This window comes from Camelus dromedarius, chromosome 6, assembly GCF_036321535.1.
Source record: "Camelus dromedarius isolate mCamDro1 chromosome 6, mCamDro1.pat, whole genome shotgun sequence".
Taxonomy (NCBI): domain Eukaryota; kingdom Metazoa; phylum Chordata; class Mammalia; order Artiodactyla; family Camelidae; genus Camelus; species Camelus dromedarius.
In genome coordinates this window covers 29,300,528-29,319,060 of record NC_087441.1, presented here as the reverse complement: position 1 = coordinate 29,319,060, position 18,533 = coordinate 29,300,528, and the positions used below count along the sequence as shown (strand labels likewise).

The 18,533-nt window shown below is 40.4% G+C and overlaps 1 protein-coding gene across 5 annotated transcripts in view; it reads left to right on the top strand.

Annotated features, from left to right (window-relative positions):
- Nucleotides 1-18,533, top strand: part of L3MBTL3 (L3MBTL histone methyl-lysine binding protein 3) — a 108,677-nt gene that overhangs the window by 67,436 nt on the left and 22,708 nt on the right. For all 5 annotated transcript variants that reach the window (XM_031456309.2, XM_031456311.2, XM_031456308.2 and 2 more), the window contains one exon: nucleotides 8,985-9,134. In XM_031456309.2, the coding sequence (XP_031312169.2) occupies nucleotides 8,985-9,134 (150 nt within the window). The remainder of the gene's footprint in view (nucleotides 1-8,984; nucleotides 9,135-18,533) is intronic.

Sequence of the window (18,533 nt, the reverse complement as noted above, 5' to 3'; positions counted from 1 at the left end):
TTTAAAATAGATTTACTCTTGCTACTTAGCTGTTCCTGGCAACCTGATAGTTTTATAGGTATTTAGCTACTGCAATAGTCATTCTGGGTTGACCATTAAGAATGAGAAGAGAATAGGCTTTGTTGAAAGTACTTGTTCGGTAGAATTTTCTGTGATTGGGTGACTCAACAATTTGAATTTATGAGGGGTAAGATTATTGTAGATTAGCAACAAAGATCACAGAAGGCACAGATATAAATAGGCAAACATCAGAATACATTGGTCAAAAAAAGTGTTTTTCATTATTTTTCTCTTACCTCTGAGTAACTTAAAAAAGCATCCAAATCTGTACATTTGAAATTTGAAATATTGTTTAGGTGATTTGGGGTCTTTGTAGACGCTTTAAAATACAACCGAAAAGCACATAGACTTGATGATGATTCTGTTTGCAAATATCCATTTAAAAACCTTTTCTTGTGTGATTAACTTACCCTGAATTAAAAATACTGCATCTTAGAAATCATTCAGTATTGCCACTGGAGGCAGCTAGTTTATTTTCAGTCATTGCATACAGTAGCCCCCCTTTCTCCCTTATTCCCATGGGAGATACATCCAAGACCCCAGGCGATGCCTGAAACCTTGGATAGTACCGAACTCTATATGTACTCTTTTTTCTTATACATACATACCTGTAGTAAAGTTTAACTTATGAACTAGTCACGATAAGAGGTTAACAATGACAATAATAAAATAGAGAAATTCTAACAATGTAGTGTAATGAAAGTTATGTGAATGTGGTCTTTTTCTCACTGTCTTATTTTATAATTTAACGCCTTTTCCATTTAACTAAGTACTTGCTACACACTGTGGCCCTAACTTTTGCAGTTTGAGATGTGACCAAACTAGCGTGAATACCTTTTTCCTTCTTCACGATTTTCACAGAAAGAAGATGCATCCTTGCCGTAGATCTTAGCAACATCAGCATGTGATTTTTTTTTCTTTCCTTATCAAGTCAAGAACTTTCACCTTTTCACGTAAATGAAGCACTTTATGGCTTCTCTTTGGCATGTCCAAATTGCCAGCATCACTGCTCTTACACTTTGGGGATATTGTGAAGTACAATAAGGGTGTCTTGAACATAAGGGCTGCTAAACTGAGACAGTGGAGCCGATAACCAAGCTGGCTACTAAGTGGCTGTCAGGATACACTGGACAAAAGGATGATTCACTTCCTGGGTGGGTGAGAGGGGGATGGCAAGAGATTTCATCACGCTACTCAGAATGGTGTGCAGTTTAAAACTTACGAGTTGTTTATTTCTGGGATTTTTGTTTAATATTCTTGGCCCTCAGTTGACCGTAGGTAACAAGCCATAGAAAGTGAAACCGTGGATAAGGGAGAACTACTGTATATAAGTCTAAATGCCAGAAATAACACATTAGTATGCTAAATTTCCATTATACATTTATAAGTGCTTTCATTCAACAAATGAAACTGGAGCAACAGGTTTTTTTTAGTAACATTTTTTGAGCATTTATTTACTCTCTGTAAGATACTGCTGTAATAGTTTTACATGTATTGGATAGCCTTCAAACGACCCTGTAATATAGAACTATTATTTTCTCTACTTTTTGGTGAGGCTGTTATGGACCTGGGGAGGTTTTCCAGTTTGCCTAGTTGACAGCTGGTGAGAGGGAGCCAGGAGTGGCCCCCAGTCTAACTGCGCTCCTGACCACTCCCCTCTCCCTGACCCTCAGGGCCCCGCTCCGTGGCTTAGTGTCAGATCCAGCCTTCAAGAACTCAGGGACTAATGGAACTATGAAAGCTGTAACTAACTTAAAGTATAAGATACTTTAAAACAGTAACTAATAATGAAATTTGGACACATGTACCTTTCTACTGTACAATCTCAAGATATTCATTGGACTAAAGGCAGTTTGCTGAAATTATGAAGGAAAAGAAAAAAGAAATCTTAAAAATGGGTGAAGACTTACATTATGTTGTTGGGGGTACCATTGAAAATGTTTAAAGATTGATTGATTGATTGATTGATTGGTCTTCTGGGAAGAAAACCCACCGTGTAGCAATGTGCATCGCCTCTTCGGGAGTGCTGTAGGTCTGAGCAGAGAGCTTTGCTTCTCACAGCGAGGTCTGTGGTGACAGTCCTGTCTCCTGACTGCTGGCACCGGCCACTCATTAAGACTGCCTTTCTCCAAGTGCTCTGTGGACCTCTGAGGGTCCCTCAGCTGGGCCACACCCATTTCACCAAGTTTCAGTGGTAATCTCTGGAGCATTGTTTCCAAGATGCAGTGTTGTATTTGCCAAAAGAAGGGACAAATTTTGGAAAGAATCATGAAAGCTTTTATGGATAAATGTGGTTTAAAAAAAAAACTTCCTGTATAATTGGAACCATAGTAGAGAATGACTCATTGTTTTTTGGAGTGAAAGAAGAAGAAGGAGACCTGATGATTTAAAAGACATACATTGATTAAGAAGTTGTGTTCACTTCCTTGTCACATATCAGGCATAACTGGCAGGTCTGTGCTCAACCCTGGGACAGGGATGCAATTCAGAGAACTAGTGGGCAGTGTCAGCTCCTGCCCGAGTCCTGTCTTCTCTTCTTCTCAGCTTTCAACTGGCTTTTCTTAGTCTCCCTGAATATGCTATTCTATTTACGAAGCTCAAAGCTCTTTATCTGGTAGCATATTAATCCTTCACAAGCACAGCCTGTTTCCCATTTCCGTGGCAGACCCAGGGAAGAGCTGCTGCATCATGGGTATTTTCTGAAAGGTTCATTTCACTGGCACTTATTTTGTCCTTGCCGAGAATGCTGTGTTTAGGAAAACATAATGAGAAAATTCTCTTTGGATTAATTTACTGCGAAACTGCGTAAATCAAAACATGCATTCCTTGCTTAGATAACAAGGAAAGTTGCTCTTTTGGCAAGAATAATCAATTTTATGAACACATAAGCAAAAGCCTGTGTTTTGACTAGCATGTGTTGTTAGCTTCTCTGAAAATTACAATAGCTGAATTTGATCTAAGAAATGTTAGAAATTGAACATGTATTCTCAACAATGAAATTTAAAAACGTGAAGTTTTTAAATGTTAAAATATAAACAGTCAGTGGGTTGAATGTGGATATGGTGTCCTCATATTTAGGGATATTCAGTAGTCAGATTACTTAATTCTCTCTCTCTAGCAAGGCAGCATTAATATGGGTTGTGTCGAGGTGTTTCCCTTTGTTGATTTGTTCATTTGAACAAATTTGGCCTACTGAGAGGTCATAATGGGAGGAGATTAAAGGAGAACTGAAGTTACATAAAAGTAGACATTCTGTGTATCTAGTACCTTCAGAAGTAAATCTTCTCTGTGTAAGATTTTATCTTGGTGAAATTAAGCAAGAAAAGAAAAAAGTATTTCCTATATTCTTTAAAAGATATTTATAAACTCTCCATAGAGTTTAAAAAAATTAGTAACTCTGGATGCAAACCTGCAAACTATAATTATCATATTAATTCAACATCCACCCATTTGTGGAGTAAACAATTACTGAGTGCCTGCTTTTGCCAAATACTGGGTTAGGTGAGGTCCCTACTTGTATAGAGACCAGATTTCTAAGGATTCTAAAGAGGCATAAACAGATTTTTGTAGCGGCATGAATGGAATAGCCCTTGGAGAACAGCATCAGCCCTTCCTGAGGGCCTTCACAAATGAGCCATGTTACGGAGTTTTTAATGCTGTTGTTTATTTTTGCTGATGTCCTTTCACACGGTTGGGGTTAAGTGTTGCTTTTCTTCTCCTTTTTAAATAATAATAATCATACACAAGATTTTTTGGTGGCTTCTGACGTCCCCGAAACTATTTTTGGACTATGTTGTTTAATCCTCACAGCAGCTCTATGAAGCCGGCACTGTTCTAATCTCTGTTTTGCAGAAGAGGAAAGAGAGTTAGAATGGTGAAGAGAGTGCCCAAGATCCAAGGGTGATGGGGCTGGGATTCAGCCCAGGCTTTTCTGGCACCAGAGTCACTGCTCTTAACCACTAGGATCTCCTGCAAAGCACAGTGGCTGGATGTATTTTACAGGTTCTTGTCGCAGCAGAGTGTGAGAGTGATTACGTGAGCTGCTGGAAAACTGAAGACGTTGTCCAGTTGTTTAAATGTATTCACAATTAAAAGGGTTCTAAAGGTGGCAGTGGGGCGCAGTGGACAAGGCGGTCCTTCTACTTTTCTTAATAAAGCTGGACCAGTCTTTCCAAGGAAAAACTGCCTCCTTACGGGGCCAGCAGGACTAGTATTTGTGTATTTAGCAGATATAGAATTATTTGCTAATAGAACAGAGCTGTGTCATCCTGTGTGAATCTGTTGCCCTGCCATCTGAGGATCTGAGTAATGGTAGAGTTGTGTGTCCGTGTACGTGTGGGTGTGCTCATGGCTAAATACACGCACACTGCGTGAATGAGCCATGCCTTGCTTACGTTTTGTTGCCAGAAACTCAGTGGATGAGAAACTAGAAATGACTGTAAGCCTAGTGAGAACTCACTTTTTTTCACAGAAATTTAATCAGCACCGCTACATTTATGAAGTCATTAACTTTTACAACTGCATATGAATTTTATAAACTTTAAAATGAGGAAGTTGGCCCAGAGAGGTGAAGTACTGTCTCAGTATATTTTAGCTGCATGACGGCACCATCTTTTTAGCAGTGGTACTGTCAGGTGGATTTGATCGTCATGGATTCGGGATAAGGAACTTCTCAGTATCGCAAGGAGCTTGTTACCAATACAGTGTAACAGGAGATAGCCAGAGCTCATACTCGAATGCTACCAAGGACTGATGGAGTGATACTAAGCAAGTTCCCTTTTTTAAGCCTCAGTTTCTACATCTATAAAATGAGCATTAGAATATGGACAGCTTCCCAGGGCTGTGGGTGTTAGATGAAGTAATGCAGGTAAAGCCCATAGCCTGGTTAATGCACTCAATCTGTGGTAATGTTTGTTGTTAGCATCCTCACTTTACAGATGAGAGAGTGGAGTCTCCCAAGTTGTGCCTGCTCATTACTGAGTCGTGGATAAAGCTGCAGAGCATGATTAGAACCAGGTTCCTGATTTTCGTCTCTGGCATTGCCCATCCCTCTGTGCACACTTCACTTGCATTTTGTGGCATCTCCCTTCTTCTTTTTTTAATCATCTCCCACTCCCAGCTCGCTTCCCTCTCTACCCTAGAGTAGTTGTAAGAATAGGAGGTATGTTAACCCACTTGACTTTTCTCAGGGTTCAAAAGAAGAGAAGGTGTTGGTGCCAGACCCACAGCCGATCATCACCTTGGCAGATGGTCCTGGCCTGTTAGCATATCTTTGCCTGGAAGGCTGTGGTTGTTTCCTCTACTTCCAGTTAAGAGTTTGCTATTTGTCTCTGGCCCTGGCAATCCAGACAGGGGGGTGTATTTAGATGGCAAGTCTCATTCTGCCCTGCAGTCTTGCCTCTCTCTGAGCTACACAGGCTTATGTATGGTGACCTGGAGACACACATTCTTCCTTCACATAGTCAACAAATAAACAAAGGGGCTGCCCTCGTGGAGTTTATAATAGAAGCCTTCTAAACTGCAACTGGTCACTAGAGCGCGTGGTTGGGACCCAGCCGTCTAAAAATCCCAGCGCCTTGCCAGTGTTGGAGACGTGTATGGGTTTAGGAACAGGACCCTCATTTCCCCTACTTTCTTCCAAAGTAAATGTACAGACAGTTATTCAGTCATTGTAAAGCCAGGTGTTTTAACAACGAGTGAAACATTTGATTGTGATATTCTAGGAAGAGCAGCATTACTGTCAAAAGAAACCCCCAAAATTATATTTGGATTTCTTTTCCTGCTGCCGCAAAATTTAAGTAGATGAATTTGCAACAGAAATAGATACAATTTGAGGGAGAAAGAACAGAAAAGAGTCAAAGAGGATCAGGATCTGGAAGGTGGTTAATACAGTTCTTTTATCAGAATTAAGAGCGGGAGGAGGAGCTAGTTGTATTTTGTATCCCCACCCACCCAGGGAGGGGCGTTCATTAAAGATGAATTTGGTTCTAAACATGTTTATTATAAGACAACCCTAGGGCCTTTGCATTTTGCCTGAAATCAGCATAAGTGTCAGGCAGGGCTCCACCTCCCGTAGGAAAGGGTCCCCTTCCTCAGGCCTGTGGGCAGTGTCAGTGTGCGCAGAGACATTGCCCATCAGCTGCTGCTGTCTGGACCTTCCTTTATGAGGGGTGCCCTGCAGGTGAAGCAGACTGCGTTTGCAGCCTCCGTGGAATTGAGTGTTGGGTGGGGCGTGGACGTGGCTGAGGGCCTGGGAGGAGAGGCGGGCTGCCTCATCCAGTACAGATCATTTCTGGGGGAGGGAGCTATCCCCTGCTTCTTGCCCAAGCTTGACTGTCTAGCCTTCCTGCTGAGCCATCCAGCGTCTTTGCGGTAAATTCATTTCTGTTCAAGTTAGAGTTGGTTGCTGTCACTCATGTCCATGAACACTGATTAGTACAGATAACCCATGAAGCACCTGAAAGGTTGCCTTTCAAAAGAGACATTGTGGTTGGAGATGGATTTTCCTCCACATCAGTGCTGAGTGAGTAAAATGAAGTAAAGCAGTATGTCCATTCTGAATTGGGCACATAAATTAGGATGCTCATTCCTCTGAGCTGCTTCATTGCTATGTGACCGTAGTATCTCTGTTTGGATGCGTAATAAACACTCCACAGTGCCTGATGTTGCCCTCAAGTCTCCTTTCCTCTGGTCATTCTCATCTCAGAACAATAGGAAAAAAAAAAAAAAAGGAGGCTCCCCTATTACCACTTAGTTCTTCAAACCAAAAACCTAAAGGCCGTTCTTAAATCCGTCCTTTATGTCATTCCACATCTCTGGTCCATCCACAGGTTCCTTTGGAGGGATCCCCAAAATAACCATGGCTACCCTCTTTGTCCCCATTTCAAGCACACATTCAAGTCACTGTCGTATCTTTACTCTTAGATAACTTCTCTTCCAACTCTGCTGCCTTGATGTCCTCCCTTTACAGAGAATCCGGAGTGGTGGTTCTCAGTTGTAAATCAAACCCTATCATTCTCTTATTTGAAGGTCTGCCGGTGGCTATAAATTGAACCTAAACTGACAACGTGAGCTGGGGACTCTGGCCTGCTCGGTGCTGCATGATACCCCTCCCCACCAGCTTCTGCTCTGCCTCCTGCCCTTGCTTGTTTCCTCTAGCCTCGCTGGTCTGTCCTGCCCTCACACCTGCCAGGCTTTCCCTGTTTTGTGCATCACTCTTCCCATGTCCTGGAATGTTCTTTCCCTGGACTGACAGAATGGTCTTCTTCCTGACCTTGAGGGCACTGCTTAAATGCTGCTCCTTCAGCGAGGCCCTCCCTCAGCGCCGTGTTCTCTCTTGCGTCACCCTCCGTGGCTGTTGTCGCTGAGTGAAGTCGTCTGACTTGTGCAATCATGTGCTGCCCATCTCTCCCCAGAATATCAGCTCCATGAGGACGGGCAGCCTGTCTTTTTATTTTTCACTGTGTTTCTAATGCCCAGAAAGGTCATTAGCACATAAATATTTAGTTGATAAATCCTTGTTGCACAAACGAATGAAATGATTCAAGGCTGAAGGTATCTAACCGTGTTAAACCTTAGCTTGTCACATGGAAAGCCTTCCTCACAGGTGGTTGTGAAGATTAGGGAAAATACTGGATGTAAAGTACTTAACACAGTGTGTGATATATAGTTAAGTGCTTCATAAATAGCACTAGTTCTTGTTTTTGTTGTTGTTGGGTTAACCTTATGCATCGTTATGTCAACACAGGGTCAAATGTTGTTTCCTTTCCTCTTTTGCATAGATACCACTGCAGAGTAGCAGTAGGTAAAGAGAAAAAGGTTGTACTTTCGCTTGCACGATAACCGGTGATAAATTGCATAGGCCGTTATCAGAATCACTTGGGAGCACTTGCAAACTCTTCTCTCCTCTTGGGAGGACGTGTCAGATTCTCTTGGTGGAGGGCAAAAATACGCTATTTAAAATTTTTCTCTGAGTGATTATTAGCATTCCCAGTATCACCTAACCTGAGGAAAAGACTGTGCAAGACACTAATACAACTTCCCAAAGTCCAGACCGTTTCCAGATTTCAGGAAGCTTCCTTAAAACCAAGGGGCAAGACGGGGAGTTTGTTGGAGGGGTTGATTATGTATTGAGATGCAGAGGCTGCCCAGTTATTGGAGGCTGGAGAGCAGAGGCCTGGGCACAGGAGTGTGCTGCCTTAATGTTAAATTAACAGTCAGTGGCCTCGGTTCCCTTTGCTTGGGTAACAGGAATGATCTCCAGATGGAATCGGAGAGACCAACCAGGGTCACCAGTGGAAGGGCAGTGAGCTAGATGGGTCATTATCCAAGTGGCCTCTGGTCCCTTTTCACATGAGGGACCGGATTAGCTACAGATTGATCTGTGCATTTCCTAGGATATCAGGTGCACACCTGGGCCTGGAGACAGGCACAGGGAGGAACCTGCCTCTTTGGAGGGCAGTGGCTGTTGCAAAGGAGGTTAAACATTGTGTGAGGGCCCTGGGCTTGGAAGATCGCTTCAGGAAGCAGTCTGCTTTATGTGTCAGTCGGTCTCTCTGTGTCCTTCCTCTGCCACCAACCTTCCTACATCAAACATTTCTTTCTTGGGGCTGATTGTTCCCAGAGATTTGCACAGACCCTGCCCTTGGACAGCACAGGGGGAATTGTTCGGTGATCACTGCCTACTTTCGAAGATTGGATCTAAAAATCTAGTGCAGAGACATATGTTCTATCAGAATATACTTGAATTATGTTTTAAAGATAGAAGTATTTCATACTGTATGTTTCATCATACATATACACGTATATAAATATGTATATTTAGGTAAATTTTTGAATTTTATATCTTGTAGACTATCATTTGGAAGAATTATGTTCTAATAGGAATGCTCTTTTCTTTTTCTTCTTTCTAAAAAACGTCTTAGTGCTGCCAACTGTCCCTATTCAGAAATCAATTTGAATAAAGACCGCATTTTCCCAGACCGCTTAAGTGGTGAGATGCCTCCGGCTAGTCCCTCATTTCCAAGAAGTAAAAGGACAGACACAAATGAAATCTCTTCATCTCCTGAAATCAGGTAATTAAAGTGATCATATTAGTGTTATTTGGAAACACAGTGGTTGAAAGAGGCTTTTTTCTTTAGGTGTTTTATGTTCTATGGTGACGTCTTCTGGCATATTATTGAAAATTCACCTGATTTAATGTAAAATGATGGTGGGAATCAGTACTTGGACTTTGAAGCATGTCCAGATCAGGCAGGATTACTTTTTACTTGTTCACCTTTTAGTTGAACTTGCTTGATGTTGAAAGTTTGGAAATCCTAGTCATTTTATTTCATGCCAATTCATACTTCTGAATGAACTGATCAATACTTACATAAAACCATTCTTTGCAAGAAAGGTGGCAAACTCCTTATGAAGAATGTTGCCGAGTACTTACATCTCCATTATTTCACTTTATTAAGATTTTTTAATTTAGGTGTAGTTTTTGTGCAATATTAGGTAAGTTACAGGTTATACAGTTGTGATTCACAATTTTTAAAGGTCATACTCCTTTTATAGTTGCTGTAAAATACTGGCTATGTTCCTTGTGTTATACAATATATCTTTGTAGCTTATTTTATACATACCTCTTAATCCCCTACCCCTTATCTAATATCTAACTATTAAGACATTAATTGGACTATATGCTCAGTCATTTAGTTTTGATTTCACTTGAGTTGAGTTGAAATGTTTTAACCTCTGTGGATTATTAAGTGAACAACCGAGTTTTGGTTGATACATCCTTAAGTAAATGGTCGGTGCCCTTATATTTACTGAAGATATTACTAAAAGAAAGCAGACTTTGGAAATCTGATCCTTAGCACTTAGATTTGGGGGCTCTCTTTAATGGAATGTTTTTAAAATCGAAGGCAATGTAGTTCTTTGTTTATTTTAATATTTTATATCTTCTGTTCTTAAGGATAAACCAGGTGAACATTTGAATTAATACATCTGATTCCCAATTCACAGCAGTGTTATTGGCGTAATGGCATTTAAAGAAATAGTATCCTTATAGAAAAGCAATTTTGCCCCACAGATGGGGGAGAGCTGTAACTTCTTTAATTATTAACAACAGTGATTTTTTTTTTTAATCCTTGAAACCATAACGAATGCAACATCAATTCATTTACCCAATTCAGTGCCTTAAAAATGTGGACATACCACTTTAGGAAATTTACTTTAAAACAAAGTACTAATTCACATAGTAGTAATTACAGAAAAAAGTTCATTGACTCACAAGTTGGTAAGGGCACCTGAAGTTTAGATTTCAAAAACCAAGATGTTATTTTAAATTTTAACAGAATACTCTGAAGGGCTGGCCATTCCATCTCACAGGCATTTCACTAACTTTCTGGGCTCTGGGCCAGATACCTGCAGCCAGTTTCCTCACAACAGAAAGGGGCGATTGTTTTAGATGATTTTGTATGTGGGGGGGGGGGGGTTCTTTTAAACTTGAAATCATTGTACGAAAAGAAAAGAGTAATGTTTTTTCTTTCAGTATGAGAGAAAATTGACATACAGCCCTGTCTAAGGTGTAGCACGTAGTCACTTGACTTACATACACTGTGATATTATCACAGTAAGTTTGGTTAACAGTCATCACCTCATATAGATCAAAAAAAAGTTTTTTTCCTAGTGATGAGAACTTTTAGGACCTACTGTCTTAGTGACCTTCAAATATACCGTACAGCAGTGTTAGCTATAGTCACCACGCTGTACGTCTTCGGTGCTTATTTATTGTATAACTCGAAGTTTTGACCTTTTGACCACCTTCCTCCAACCCCACCACCCACCTGCCACCTCTGGGAACCACAAGTGTGACCTCTAGAAAAGAGTGATGTTTCAGTGGATCTGACCATTCCAGTGAACTGTCTTTTGTGAGGTGTGATCATGGTTTTTCATGTAATCACATTCAGGAGACAACCTTGGACACTGTAAGGTCTCTGTGATGACCCACTGCATGTGATTGCTATCTGAGTATTTTTTTACATTACAAAGATTTTTAGTCCATACTGTCTTGATTCAGTGAATTGTAACCTGCCATTACATCTCTGTGAATTAATACACTTATTTTAAGTGATATACCTTCATTCTAGGGTGCTAGGATACATCATTCATGGTTTCAAAGACTGTTTGGATTTCTTGTTCTTCAACTTTCCAGATTTACCATTTCTATTTAATTTATTTATTTACTGATTTACTTATTTATTCGAGGCTAGCGGAAATGTCAGAGATTTATGATGATCAGTTATGTGTTGTCAAAGGGAACGTGAAGGAGGCAATCCCTAATGATCCCTGAATTTTTAAGTTGGACATTTCTGATTAAGAGTTTTTAAATTCTATTTTATTTTACTTTTTTATTTATTTATTTTCCTTAATGGAGGTACTGGGGATTGAGCCCAGGACCTCATGTATGCCAAGCATATGCTCTACCACTGGCTATACAGCCTACCCTCATTTTATTTTTTATGCTAAGTATTTTTAAGAAATGATTACAGGCATCATGATTTTCCAGTCCAAATACTTTATTATTAATAAAAACATTTCCAAAATAACCAGAATAACATATTTATTTACTCTTTTAAATATAAATTTTATTCTTTTACATTTTTAAAAATTGGCTTTAGATTATTTTATTTTTTCTTCTATGGGCAGTCACTAGTTCTCAACAATCAAAGTGGTATATGGCATTTTAGATATAAATGATTATGAGATGCCAACACAGTAAATGTTAACAAACAAAAGGAAGGTTGTTAACAAGTCTATCTGATGGCTCCAGGATGGTTGATACAAGGGTGGAACTAACAGAGTAGAAGTTAGCTGGCTTCTTTGGTATAAGTGAATCTGTGTGAACATAGTTGATAGTTTTTCATTTTAAAAGCAAATATAAAAATTTTGTATCAATGACTCTTTCCCGTGGACTTACGAATGAAATCGTTAGCTGTGCAAAGCTCTGAGAACAGTGACTAACTTAATAAACCCTCAATAAATGTTCATTTTTATTAGCGTTGTGGGTACTTGTTTGTTTCACAGTACTTCTTTTATTCCAGAGGAGCATGAGTAAGGCTGGCCCGTTTTTTGCTATCCCTGGGTTGAGCTTGAATAGAGTACTTAGACAGGCTGATTCTCATAATGTCAGTATGTTCTCTCTTCTCTTCTCATAATCATTGCTTATATGGGTGGTATTTCCCGCTCAGGTTTTTACACATTTTCTTTGCATCCTTCTTAATAATTTACTAAAAATTGGTTGCCAGACTTCACTTTTTAAAAAAAAAGTCATTTGGGAGAGCAAGAGACAGTTTGCACCCCCAGAAGCAGACCCTGAGACAAAGATTTGATTGCAAATGGTTTACTTGGGAGGTGAGGAAAACACCATTGGAGGGAGGAGGGAAGGTGTGAGGAGGTGAGGCCGGGAAGCAGAGACAGCCAGTAAAAGCATCGTTGCCACACTCTGGCTACTGCTGTGGCAGCGGGAACCAGTCCTGTGGGCAGCACTCTGGGAGACTAGAAAACACACACCTCAGCTCTCCACCCAATGAGATGAGGAAGCTGAGCTATTTAAATGCCTGTTCCCTTCAGTCACAGAGTGAGGCTGCCAGAGGTGGGAAGACAGAGCAGCCAGAGCCCAGGTGAACCCTGTAGGGGAGCAGAGCTGGAGAGATGGGAGCTGTGACGCGGAAGGCGTGGGGTGGTCCAGGTGGCTGGTGGTGTCTCCTGCACCATCGCCTTCGCCCATTCACGTGCCAGCCTGTCACCAGAATGAAGTCATATCCTGGCATTGCCTTTGATCCAGGAGCAGACATCATAGGGCCAGATAAATTAACAATACAGGGAACATGTATGTCCTTTTTATACTGTAAATATTATTTTAAGGGCCAGTTCATAGGCCACCTGCTTGGGATGGACCGATGGACTACTAATGTCCCGTAGCAGTACTTCCCAAACCTGGCTTCTCTGTAGATTCTAATTGCCATTTCTAAAATTCAGAAGTGGGGGCCCAGCCCAGGCTGCCTGAATCTTTCAGGCTAGAGCCTAGGAGTTTGCATTTTAAAAATCCATTTGGGAGTGTATCTCCTTGCTTAAAATTGCTTAAAAGAGTGACTTCCCATCACTCTTGGAATTAAGACCCTCACAGATCTGAATGAAGCATACCCACCCAGTGTTATCTGGCCCCTGCTTAACTTTCCAGCTTTTTTGCTGCCAGGCTATTTTCAAACGTCATGCTTCAGCCTCCCTGGTCCTCCAGCATTCTTCTCTCTGCCTCGAACCCCCATCCCTCTCCTAGGGAGTCTCTCACCTCGCAGGCTCCAGGGCAGCTCTCATTTCCATGGAGGCTGGATCTGATGCTCTAGACCTGAGATCAGATTCCTCATTACATGCTTTCCTGTCCACATCCCAACACTGTTGACGGTTCTGTGGAAACACTTCCGCCAAGTCTGCTTACTTTCTTGGTGGTAAGGTCCATAAAGGCAGAGGCCACATCTTCTCTGATTCTGTGAGACACCGTCACACTGCCTGGCACACAGTGAGGATACCTGGCCACGACGAGTCATCCCCCAGGACCCTTAACACGGCAGTTATGTAACCTAAGAGGCAACTGCTGCTTGTTTTTGTTCCAGTAAAACTTCCTTCTCAACTTTGTAAAATCCCACACCTACTATCTAAGGGGTGATTATTAAATGATGAGATAAATCCCCCAAATATGTAATTACACTTTTATAAATTAGGGCAGTGTTTCCCAAACTGTTGTTTAACTACCTGCCCACATAGAAAATGATACCACAGAAATGACATTTATATGGTGCACCGAGATGGTTAGGGCTGCCTCTGGGTGACTAGACAGGGTCCTGGCTCTTAACAAGGCTACAGCCAACAATACCTCAGCACACTTGTACCCAGGGATCCAAGGCAGTCCAGCTGGGAAGCCCTGCCCCACCTTAAGAGGGCTCCACCTTGAGTCTTCTTGTAGGTGTGCTGAATGTTTGGATTTGTTTTCCTACAGAGATTTGTCAAATGGGTGGTCAGGTGATGAGCGAATTCCCACCATGTATTCAGATAGAAGTGTGAGGATGTAATCCTTTCCCAGTTATCCATTCATTCATCAGGTGCGAGAGGAGTGTATGTGTTGGGTCTGGAGCTTTCAGTGAGTTGTTTTCCTTACCTGGGAGAGCAGCAGTTCGTCTTTGCCCTCACAGTGCTCCTGGCAGCAAGATGGTGAGGCTGGGGCTCTACCAATCAGTGGAGGAACCTTTCCTGGGGACTGATAACTCTAAGTCTGTGTGTGTCTACAGCTGAGTAAAAGAAAGTGTATATTTCTCTATATATCTTAATAAAGCCTATGGGTCTCAAACTTTGTTTTCCATCAGAAGGATCGGATGCTTGTTAAAAGTGCAGCCTTTGAGGTACCATCTCCAGAGATACTGATTCAGGAAATGTTAAGGTGCATCCCAGTTTGTTTTGAACAAGCACCCCCCAGGTGGTGGAGGCAAGTTATCTATCAACCAGACTTTGAGAATTGTTATTGAACATAAGGACCCTTCCCTGGAGTAATCGTTCACAGTGTGTTACCAAATAGAAACATCAGTGTCTATCCCACTTACTCTTATCCTCCTGAAATCTATTCTACAGCTGCGTGTAATTGTGTTTCTAAATTAGGTGCTGTCTCTATTAAAAATCACATAATGTGTCAAGCTCCCATGCTGTTTAAGCCTGCTTAGCCATAACCACAGAAACCCAATAAAGCATTTAAAAAATAACTGCTAATGTTCATATTACCTTGCAAAGCAAATGCCCATTACTAACCTAAATCCAGTGAAAAAATTCAATCAGTTAAGTTCTTTATATGCCATTAAAATGGCTTTTCAAGTTGTAGGTCCATTGTTTCTACTCTGCGAATTACATAGAGCAGATGTAGGAACTGCAGCTTCAGTCTGATTTGTATTTTTAGGATGAATCGGATTTACCCATCTGTACCCATGAGAAGGGCCCTATGAAACAGATGGGAACACACACTAACATCAGATACGGAACTATAAGCATATATGTCTCTTTACTTTGCAAAACTGTAAAATCAAGTAGAATAAAATTAATTTACAGCCAAAAGTTCTAGAAGATTGCAGAAGTTAATTAGGGATCTTCAGAAACTTTGCTTTGCCTCCTAAGGTCCTCTGGTCCTGAGGGCTTGGTGTCGAGGGTTGGAGAAAGTCATCGAATGGCTAGGCAATCCCTGGCTGATGTAAAGTCCCTTCCCCCTTTTGTTGATGGGCTGCCGGATGTGGATTAGGAGCTGTGGAAGTTTTCAGATATTCCAGCTCTTGGGAATCTGAGTCGAATCTATACAGTTGTGTGCTCCGAGGAGAAGCTAGGTTTTAGTTAAAACACTCATAGTTCTGATGCCAACCACTGTGACACCAAGGCAGCCATTCAGAGTGTGTGTTATTGTCGATGCCTGGGAAGTTGTTAGAACGCTATTGTTGCAGGGGCTTAATTTATCTCCTCGAATAGCACTTACTCCTGACTCAGGACACCTTTTTCTGTGCAGTAGAAACGCAGCGGCATCTATTCTCCTTCCTTTGCCAACAGCATGAAGGCAGTGCAGCCCTGCTCTTCTTATGATACGTGGTCTTTGTTTCCCGCCTCTCACCTTATTGGTTAGGGCTTTTCATCTTAGAATTGATTAATTAATTGCTGAATTCATTTTACTGGTGGGTTTCCTTAGCATCTTGATAATATCCACTATGTTTACTCATTATGTTCCTTTCTTCACTAACAGTTCCTGATGCTAAATTATACTTTAGTTGACTTATTAATCAAAATGTTTTATTTATAATCATTAGAAAAATAGTAAACCAAAACTCTTGGGCTTTGTTTATGAAAACACTATTAAAACTATTGTTAATGTATAGTCTCAAAAGGAATTTAATTATAAAAACACGATTCAAATGTTAAGTATAGACATAAACGTTTTAATGCCACTGGTTTTATTTGCTATCTTTTCCAAATCTCTGAAGATGATGACTTTCTTGTCCTGAAGCTATTCAAGCACAGGCTCTTCATTTGTAGGAGGCATTTTGGAGGCAATTCAAACATTCTTATAGTTCATCTAACGTACAGCCTTGAGATTCCTATTCTCTGATTTTTTTACCTGTGGGTGACCTTAGCCTATAATTTTTTTTTTTTTAATGTTGGGGGCATGCAAGGAGACATCCTGTTAACTTTCAAAATAGGAAACCCTACATTTTTTACAGCTCTCACTACATTCACTGTGTGCCCGCTTGCTACTGGGGATACAGGCACTTTGCAGCTCTAACAAAGCCCCTTTGACACTGAATAAGTTCCTAAAAACAGAAGGATTGGGGTTGTTTAAGGTACGCGCCAAACCAAGCTCATGCTGGATTTAGAGAGATGGCTGAAATCCCTGAATTGAAGCAAAATAGGTAATTGTTTCATATTTTTCAATATTATTTTTAACAAACTGATGACTGATTGAAACATAACTGGCTGGGGATTGTTTTTAAATGAAAAATAAACAAACTTGAAGGAATACAGCTATTTACATTCAGATGCCATCCTGTTACTCTGTATTTACTCTCCTAATGTTTGTTTCACTAATATTTACCACAGAGTATAATTAGAGTAAGATAGTAAGACATCTAAAGCATGACACATAATTACAGAGAAAAAGAGAATGCTGACTCAGAAAGAAAACATTTTTCCATTTGAGTGGATTCCACTGTCTTAATTAAAAGCCCGAAGAGTATTCTTGAGTAAGCTTTTAAGCTGTGATTTTATTTCAGTTCAAGCTTAAAGAAATGTTGAAATAAATTGGTTCTTAAAAATTCTAAAATCCTCAGAGAAATTGCTGTATTCCAGGCACTTTCTAGGTGCTTTTACTTATGTTAGATCATTTAACCCTCCATATGCCTTATGTGGGGGTAGGTGCTATTATTACATCTCCATTCTACAGGCAGAGCCTCTCTTGGCTACACGTCACACAGCTAGTAAGTAGCAGACCTGGATTATAACCTAGGTGTCTGCCTATAGTCTGGCTCATAATCATTACTCTAAAAGCTGTCTTAAAACTTGAGGAAAGCAGGTTACTTTAAAGAAAACAGGTATCAGTAAATAATTTTATCCTAAAGTGTAAATAGTTCTCAAATAGTAATATCTGCCATTTATCACGTTCCTACGGATGGCTGTGTGCTAAGCACTTTCTGTACATTATATATTTATCAAGTCCTCAAAACGCCTGTAGAGGTGAAGGATTCATTATTGGTTTACAGATGATGCAGCTGAGAATTAGGGGAGTTCAGTAACTTGCTGAAGGTCGTATAGAACTAGTAAGTAGCAGAGCTGAAATATGAACCAGGTCTGTCCACTTCCAAAGACTTTATGTGTAACCCCTGCTGGGCTGCTTTCTCCATGTTTGAATTTGCTCCCTTATGCCTAATCACCTTGTACTCCCTGAATGAAATTGTTGGCAATGAAAAATGTTGATCAAGAGGGGAAGATGAAGGCGTTTTTAAGTAGAGCAAAATTGTAATACTAAAATACAACATAAAAATATTTTGGGTTGTCATTTTAAAAAAAAACCTGTCAAGGAACGTATCTTGAAGTATGCTCAAGAGTGTATTATATAGTATTACCACAGAGTTCTGACGTTCTGATATAAACAGACTTTGTTCGTAATTGGAAGGCTGTGCAGCAAGAATAACTTTTTGCTTGGGATGTTGAAATCTTAGATAAAGCATTTCATTTTTGCATAGAGAAAGAAATTCATCACAGTACCTATTCAGAGTTAGCAGTGAAATTCCTAACTGTGTAGGCAAGAGAAATATGCGTTGCTCAATGAGAAAGCAATTTTTATTTTAAATAAAATGTAAAACAGGTAAGAATATTAATGAGTCAGATTCTTCCTTCCTGTCCTTATTAATAAAAGCTTGAAAATAAGATTATGGTGCAAGAAGGCAAGTTCCCTTTAATGCCATATAACAAGGATATGTACTATTCTGGAAAAACACAAGGGTGAAAAACAAATAATAATTGCATCTAATTATGAATTCTGGTGTCAATAAGACCTGGTGCTATACATGCCCTGAAAATTCAGGATTAACCTCTTTTAAGTTTCGGTGGATGTAACAACAGAACCTTCTTCCAGTGATTGTTATGAAATATTGGACTTGTAAAGAGCTCAGCCAAACTTTGCTGCATAGTATGTTAAGTATGTTAACTTTTCTTCTTATTACTTCTTACTAATACTGCTTCCACATTTCTGGATGTGCATGATCAGGATTCTGTTTCCTTCAGTCTACTTGTCTACCTATTTATAATGCCTGTTTTAATAGACTACTTAGATTGACCCCACCCTCAGACCACCCCTCCAGCCCTCTCACTGAAGGAAACATCACATAGAACCCAAAGGGGCTTCTTAGAAA